General features: G+C 47.3%; 1 protein-coding gene across 2 annotated transcripts; it reads left to right on the top strand.

The window, feature by feature from the left end:
* Positions 1–5,100: 5,100 nt before the first annotated feature.
* Psmg3 (proteasome assembly chaperone 3) lies at positions 5,101–6,815 on the top strand. 2 transcript variants are annotated; one of them, XM_004629595.2, is made up of 3 exons: positions 5,101–5,158; positions 5,468–5,704; positions 6,320–6,815. In XM_004629595.2, the coding sequence occupies exons 2-3, from the start codon at positions 5,489–5,491 to the stop codon at positions 6,470–6,472; spliced, it is 369 nt and encodes a 122-aa protein (XP_004629652.1). In that variant the 5' UTR covers positions 5,101–5,158; positions 5,468–5,488; the 3' UTR covers positions 6,473–6,815. The 2 variants fall into 2 exon arrangements, with proteins under 2 accessions (XP_004629652.1, XP_023569265.1); XM_023713497.1 differs by lacking the exon at positions 5,101–5,158 and adding an exon at positions 5,235–5,360.
* The last annotated feature ends 1,773 nt before the right edge of the window (positions 6,816–8,588 follow it).

The raw sequence follows: 8,588 nt of genomic DNA, 5'->3' as shown, positions 1-8,588 counted from the left end.
CCAAGTGGCCCCAGTGGCCACAAGGCCAGGCCCAGTGGTGAAAAGCCAAGAGCACCAGTGAGATTAGGTATAAAAACTGGAGTCCAGGAGCACACTGTCAGTCAGCCCCAGGGCCATCAGCATGCGAAAGGGTCCCTGTCATTCCCCCATGGCCATTCTACTCTGGAATGTTCTGCTGCTTCTGGGTTGCTGTCTTCATGTGCCGCAATCACACCTCATCTCTGGGGATAGGAGTCTGGTGGTGCTGAGGTTGCTCTGACACTTAGCAGGCCCTGAAGAGGGATTTAGGAGTGAGTAGGTTGGTCGTGGTGCCATGGCTAGTCTCTGCTTCTCACAGAAGCCTGGGAGAGTAGAACTTGGAAGCACTGGTCACCACTCGCATCTGCGCACTAACTGGCATGGTGGTTTCCATATCCCGCGAGAGGCAGATGTTCTGTTTGGCACCTCCTACAAATTAGGGTTTGGACAGGGCCCTTTGGCAAATGTGATGCCATGCAAGCCTTGCAAGGATTCAACAAGAAATTATTTCTCCCAAAGGAAGAAAGGCCTGGCATACCGTGGACAGACCTCGGAGGTGTGATGCTCAGGGAAAGAAGCCAGATGCTAGAGGCCACCAACGACTCCATTTCTATGAAATGTCATGACAGCAGATGCAGAGATAGAGTTGATGGCTTCCAGGGGTGTCCAGAACAGGGAGTTCTACACAGCACAGAATTTTTGTTATGATATCTTTGGTTTGCATTATTTATTTATTTTGTATTTTAGGGAAGGATCTACAGTGTCTTCAGGGTTTCACTTGGTCTGCACAATTTAGAAGTATTTTTTAACTCTCAAATGCACAAAAAGTCATTGCTTGCATTCTGTTTTTTTGTTTGTTTTTTTTTAAAACAGAGTTTTGCTACATAGTCCAAGCTTGCCTTGAACTCACTATGTAGCCCAGGCTGGCCTCAAAGTTGTAGGGGTTCTCCTACCTCAGCCTCCCAAGTGCTGGGCTAACAGGTATGCACCACCACATTTAGCTCTACGTCATTTTTTTAAATTTTTTCTTGTCCTTTTAAATTTCTTATAACTTTTTTTAAAACCAATTTCACATGTATATGTCTGGTATTACAAACAACTAATTTGAAGGCAACTTTATACAATATAACAAACATTGTTGAATTCCTATTATTTTGTTTAGTGAAATTCTCTATTGTTTCTCTTTTTTAAAAAAAACAATTTTTATTGTCTTAAAAAATAATAAAAGGAAAAGAAAAAGAAAGAAAAGGAGGAGATGGTGAGATAGCTCAGCAGCCTACGCACCTGCCTGGCAAGTGCAAGGACTGGGATTCTGATCCCAGGTACTGCATGCTGTGCCAGCCCCTGAAACTGGATGTGGTGGTGCTTGCCTGTAATCTAAGCACTGAGGATGCTGAGACAGCTCTGGGGATGCCAATCCTATCTGGTACAGGATCTCTACAAGTCTGATACTTCATTTTTTTGAATATATTTAGTACAGGGTCTCACTATGTAGATCGGATTCATAGTGAGTCTCTTGTTTGCAGCCTCCCAAGCACTGGGATTACAGGCAAGCGCCAGCATGCCCAGTCTCAATTGCTGTCTCAGTGTGCCCCGGGGCATGGCTGGCTTGGCCCTCCAGGCTCGAACCCCAGCCCTGTGCTTGACCTAAGCAGGCACTTTAGTCCACTGAGCTATCTGACTGGTCCTCCACTTCATTTTTAAAAACAGCAATCAGTTCAGGGACGTAAGTGTACCACATTGTAAAGAGAATCTATCTGGGACTTTTACTGGGAATACAGAGCAAGAAAAGCTGCTGAGGAAGAACCAGAACCACAGGCAATTTTACTGAAAGAAGGCCACATGCAGTTAAGAACCGATCCAAGACATGTGCGAAGTCCAGGCAGAAAGAATCCTTGGGGTCTTTGCGCCTTCATTTCTGCAAGGTGTTCTGCATAAGCATCTGTCACCTACACTTGAAGGAATCCCAGTGGATGTAGCTCCCTTCATTTGTTCCAAAATATCAATGAGTGCCTATAACGCTAGCACCTGGGAGGCTGAGGCAGGAATGCCACCGTCCATTCAAGGCCAGCTGGAACTCCACAGAGAGACCCCATTTCAAACAAAATGAAACAATCAGTGATCTAAATAAAATTTAAAAATCAATAATATAAATAAAACCTAAATCTCTAGCCTCTGTAAACTAATATAAATACATAATCTCTATAAAGTGTCTATGCCTAACACCTTACTCAGACCTATACCACAAATATATTTCTAGCTACTGGTTCCTTATAAAAACCTGTCTGAGAGAAATGAGGAAGACATCATTTATATAAATAAAATGGTTCTACCTGTTATCATGTAGCACAGACACACAGAGCAGATGTTGTGTCCACAGGACTATTGCTCATGCAGACCCTGGACCGTGGCGAGCCTGGTGGTCAGAACCTGGGGGACAGCAGGTTCCCACAGTGTAGGTCAGGAGCAGCTAACAGCGCCTTGAATGAGGGCCCCACTGGGTCCTGATGCTTGTGCTCACGCTGTTGCTCATCTGTGTACTGCAGCAGGATTTTATTTATTTAAGGATAGGGAGAAGAGTTGGTTAATAATGAATTTGATAGCTAAATTTATGATGTTCCAGGGAATCACTATACAAACCTCCTCCCGAAGGCCTATGCGACAAGTACAATTGTATCTTTATGTCCAAGTTGAGAATCTGAGGCTAACAGAATAAATTCCCCAAAACCACAGTTAGTGAAAGCCAAAATGGTTGATTCTAAAGCCTCAAATTTTACCCAGTCTGAGAGATCACATGTAGGAAATCCTCATAGTCTAAAGATTTGGTCATCTAAGTCCCTGCTGTTATGCAGTTGCATAGGAAAATATCATAATACAAAAGTTGCACTAAAAGCTTTTTTTTTTTCAGTACTAGGACCTGAACTCAGGGCCTTTACAATGAGCTACATTCTTAGACTTTTTTATTTTTTATTTTAAGACAAGGTCTTGCTAAGTTACTAAATTGCCCAGTGTGGGCTTGAGTTTTTGATCCTCCTGCTTCAGCTTCCCAGATTGCTGAGATTACAGGTATGCACCATAAGCTGAGCTACACTAGTGATTTGATTGTTCACATACTGATCTCCACTCAAACCTCCCTCCTCATATAGCTCTAATATCTTTCCCTAGTTTCCATGAAAGGACCCAGAATCATATTGTAAGTACAGTGAAATGTAAAGTCAATTGTAAATCATTCCAGAGATACAAGGACTGTAACGGGGTGGGGGGTGCTCAGACAGAGCCCAAAGCCATTGGCAAGTGTGGGAGGGTTTGGCAAAGCCAGACAGGCAAATGATTGAGGAGGAGGAAACTGCCAAGGCCAACGCCTGCTGGCACTTCAACAAGAAACAATTTGAATATCAAATGATTATGAGAGGCTCTTAGGAAAATTAATGGCACACTTGCAAATTATCAAAAAACCAACCCTCTTTATAACAGAGCTGGGGAAATCACACACAATGGGAAAGATAATATGTTGAGCTAGCACACAATTTGTTAGCAAAATTAGGACCCTGCCAAATCAGCACTTGATTCATTGTTGTTTCTACAAATTAATGCACAGTTGCATACATGACCAAAATTTATTGACTATAAGACAAATTCATGCTATTTGAGGGTGGTTCTTGTTTGTATGTTCATTCTTCAAGAACTTCTCAAAATCTTGTTCCCCTGTTGATATCATTTGATTCCCACGTAAGGGGTCTTTCTTTCCAGCACAATTACCCTATGAAATGGAGAACAATCAACAGCAGGTAGAGACCTTCTACCCATCCTTCCAAGTGTGTAAATTCTACCCAAACATCCATTTAGGCCACCAGCAAGGCCCCTGCCTAGACCACACAACTCAACCTAGGACAACCTTTCACCTCATTTCCCTTCATACTAGGTCTTTATCATAGACCCAGACTAACACTTAACAGTGGCGTGAAAATGTAGTCCACCTTGTTCTCCAACATCCCTTTTATTGAGATGGTTAAGTCTATTTCTGAGGTTTTTGTTTGGGTGAGAGTCAGATTTCCTCAGCCTCTTTTGCCTGAAAGAGAATACATAAGTAGGCGAATAAAATCAGTGCCCCCTCTGAAGATTTCACTTGGCAAAGCAACATACTGGCATTTTACTTTTGGGGAGTGTGGGTGGATATGTGTTTAAATTTAGAACAGGCGAAAAAGACTTCGCTGGGAAATTGATATGCTTCCTGCTTCTTGAGTGTTAGCACCACGAAACTCTAATCTTTTCCTTTGTGTGCCCACTGCAAGAATGTTTAAAAAATGAACTTCTTGATTTATGGTCTATTTTGATCGTGTTTTGTATGTGCCACTTTTATTTTACGCCAACATCAGAAATCATTTTGGAAGGAGCGGGCTTCATCTGATTTGACCAAGGATGGATAGAAAGGGAAGCATTAAATCAGGCAAGGGAGTCGAGAATCCAGCGATTGGAGGCTTCCTGAGGACCAAGTGTATGGTCAGCAAAACTTGAGAGGGTTTTTTGGAGAGTTCACCGCCGGGAAAGGTCTCACGGCTCAAGCCACTTTCTGTCATCTACCCATGCATCTATCCTGCTGCTAATGCCAGCCCCAGCTTGCAGGTACTAATAGATGCAGGCACCTGGCAGGGAAGGGGCCTCTTCTGCCGCGGCCTCACCGCGGGCACGGGTCGCTCTGCCCCCGGAACCTGAGACATAAACAGTAAAGGTGCTGCTACTTCAACGTAAACGCTCAGACAATCCAAGGATATAGCTCAGTGGCACAGTGCCTCCCGGGCAAGCACAAGGTCCTGAGTTCAATTCCTGGAACCAAAAAAAAAAAAAAAAGTAGGTAACCGCTCAGACAGTGCCCGGCGCGCCGCAATGAGCCCGGGGCTCGCGTAATACCCCACGCGCGCTTTCAGCACGCCGGGGAGACCCTGAGTTTGGCTGCAGCGCCCTCCCCGCAAAGCGGACACCCGGACCATCACATAGAGCGGAACCGGAGGCACTACGGAGCCGGCGCCCTACGGACCAGGCGCCCAGCGGTCCAGGACCGGAAGCCCCAGGCCTGCACTTCCGGCAGGAGGGGGTGGGCCGAGTCGCTCTCGCGGTGCCATATCCGGCGCGGCGTGTAGTGGTGAGCTGCACCTGGGGGGAGGCGGGAGGCCTGTTTTTCTGAGGAGTGGGTAGTCTCCCAGGTTCCAGTAAAGGAAACTGGATGTATGCGTGTGGCGAGCGGTTTCCCGAGCCCCAGTAAACTGGGCGGGGGTGGGGGGCGGGGCGGTTTATTTAGTCATCCTGCGGCCAGAGTCCCGCGTGAATCCTGTGCGGACCTGCTTGTGCGTCTGTTTTAAAGCTATATGATACTTCTATTGGAGCCCCATGTCATATCCTACACTGATTGACTCAGTCCTTGTTATCTTTGTCCTTTTAAACCAAATTAAAGCCGCCATTGAAGAGCAGGACCATGGAAAGCAAACCATTGGTGGTATCGAAACAGAAGACGGAAGTGGTGTGCGGAGTCCCCACGCAGGTGGTCTGCACGGCCTTCAGCAGCCACATTTTGGTGGTGGTGACCCAGTTCGGGAAGATGGGCACCCTGGTCTCCCTGGAGCCCAGCAACGTGGCCAACGACATCAGCAAGCCGGTGCTCACCACAAAAGTCCTTCTCGGGCAGGATGAGGTAGAGTGGTTGGGAAGGAACCCCAGGGTGGAAGAGAAACCTCTTTCCTGGCAGCAGATTCTCAGTAGGCTATGAAGCATCTACACACGTGCGCGCGCGCACACACACACACACACACACACACACACACACGGCGTAACAGAGGCACCCTTCTCAGGGACCTTTGTGGGTCTGAGGGCATCTGCCTGCCCTTGGTAATGCGCTTCCCAGCCTGTCAGCATTTTATCCAGCAGATAAGTGGAGATATTGATTTTGTAATGCGGGCTGCCTCCTCAGTTTGACCCTGTCCTGATACATTATGTTAATGAGTGGCTGCATGTGCTCCATGACACTTGACAGCATCTCCCTCTGCAGGCTTGTCTTTCATGAGTCCTTCCAGATTAGAAATAGGTGGAGAGAGAGACAAAGATGGCACCAAGGAAATAAGCTTAATGATGCCTCTGTAGTGGTTTGTTTACACCTGAGTTCTAGTGCCTCCTGGAGCTTTTGAGTCATTGCAGCGTCAGACTTAATTGTAGTGTGGGAAGCCAGAATTACTTAATGAAAGCATCAGAAAAAAAAAAAAAAAAAAATCCAGGATCTCTGTAGTCACCATGGTTTCCTCCCTTTCATCAGCCTCTCATCCATGTCTTTGCAAAGAACTTGGTGTCCTTTGTGTCTCAAGAAGCTGGAAACAGAGCAGTCCTCCTCGCCATGGCAGTGAAGGACAAGAGCATGGAGGGGTTGAAGGCCTTGAAGGAGGTGATCCGAGTGTGCCAGGTGTGGTGACCTGGAGTCAGGAGCACATGCCACTCAGCAAGACCAGCTGGATACAGTCCCTTTGCGGGGTCTCATAGACCAGCCCTTTGGCACAGTCAAAAGGAAGAGCTTTCACTGTTGCCACAAAAAACCTTCGTCTCTTCAGGCAGACCCTCACTGTTTGTGACTGCATCGCAGTGGGTGGCAGAAGCAGCAGAGACATTGGGGATGGTTCTCAAGGGGCTCTGATCCTTGCATCTACTTGGTAATGGACAGTATGAGTCAGCTGGCATGACTCGTGGCCCTCCATGGGCAGTGTCACTTGGAGGAAGAGTTTTTTTATTGAAAGTAAATATCACGTTATACTTCACCATCCTTCTTAATAACACTGAGAAATTCTGGTCACACTATGACTTCAGTTTCATGTACCTCAGGTGAGAGGAAAACTTCATGTTTGGCAAAAATGCCATCCACAGTTAACCAGGGAGGTGAGTCCTAGGAGTGCCTCTGTTTATGCTGTTGTCCTGCCCCTCCCCAGTGGGTCCTCAGGGTTGGCTTCCATCCAGCTGGTGTTCTGTACTTTCATAAAGAGTGCCAGGAGCTTCTGTCTGCCTGCCCCCACCCCCTCTGTGATGGGAGGGAACAGTGTACAGAGGTCAGGGATATATCAAGGACAACAAAGGTGGCACTGCAGGTGGCTGCTAAGGCTGGACAAGAAGACCATTGTGAGGGACAGGTGGCTGTAGGATGATCCTGAGCTCAGTGAGGAACTTGGAGGGCTTTGAGTAGGATTAGGTCCACCCTTTAGAAATAGTCCTAGGAAACACTTGCAAGGGTTGTTAAGGGCTGGGATCCGGTATTGGCTTTAGAGTGGCATTTGTGCCACAGAATTGACTGAGTGGCAGCCTGAACCCTGGGCTGTCCCTCCTACAGCAGGACCAGCATCACCAGTCCTACTCCAGTTAGGAATTTTGAAGCTACAAAGTGAAATCTTTGGCCCACCTGAGGCTCTGATGGTCTCCGGTGAGAAGGCAGAGGCAGCTAGGGGTGGCTGAGACTGGGTTGCAGAGAAGTACATGGTGCCCTTCCTGGGATCAAGGATGCACAGAAGGCTCAAGTGGTACCTGCGTGTGCGTGAAATGAAGAAGGAATGTTTGTATTTGGTTTGTCTTTGAACTGGTGGCTCCTGCAGACCTGTGATTTTTCTTGCTCTTAGGAACCCTTCTCTAGGCCAGGCAGAGAGAGTAAATTGAGAAAGTAGGTCTGCTGTCCCCATGCTCCTTCCTGCAATAGGAGTATCTGTATACCTGTGCCCTACCACCTGAGGGCTACCCTCAGGAGATCCCAGATCCATCCCTGGCAGGCAGGACCCACTCTTGTGACCAACTTGGATCAGGGAGTCCAGACAGCACAGACAGCCTTCCTCAGACCACAGCTTCACCCAGTGTCCTATTTGAAGCCCAGCAAGGAGGGCAGCCCCCACAGTCTGCCAGGTCCCCTCCCCACTTCTACATAGGCATCTCCTATAGAACCCCACACATTTCATCCCAATTGGCATCAGCCCTGTGGAGGAGCTGAACCCCACAAATCTTAAAGGCTGCAGAAGCATGAACTCAAAAAGGAAAAACAGGTGGGATCACAAGCTGCTGGAGTGAAGAAAGTGCTTGGGTCCACTAGGGTAGGCTAGAGTGGGGCAGGAGTCTGCTTTGGAGAATTCAGCTCGACTACAAGTGAAGATTTGGCATCAGGTTAGCACAGTGGAGCAGGCTTTGGAGCAAAAGTTTTCTTCACTCACTGTCAGGCTATAAGTATCCCTACTTGTCCTCTAAAGCTGATTCTGTCCAAAAAGCCAGAGCTCTTTTCACAGGACAGATCCAGGGAAGCTAACCCTTGGTCTGCACCAGTCAGGTCTGAATTCAGGTCTGTGGCTTTAGTTTCCCAATCTGGTCCACAAATGAGGCACTAGTTCATGTGGCCTATTTCTGTTCAGCCCTCAAAACTCACCATTTAGGCCAGAGAGATAGCTCAGTAGCTTAAGCACCTGTCTGGCAAACAACAACAAAGAAAAAACACTGTGCTTTTGCAGACAAGGAAACTGAGGCAAGAGGGAAGGCCACAAAGCTACCCTGGTAGTGAGATGAGCCAG

Source organism: Octodon degus, unplaced genomic scaffold (genome assembly GCF_000260255.1).
Source record: "Octodon degus isolate 3935 unplaced genomic scaffold, OctDeg1.0 scaffold00031, whole genome shotgun sequence".
Taxonomy (NCBI): domain Eukaryota; kingdom Metazoa; phylum Chordata; class Mammalia; order Rodentia; family Octodontidae; genus Octodon; species Octodon degus.
This window is presented reverse-complemented; position numbering and strand designations above follow the sequence as displayed.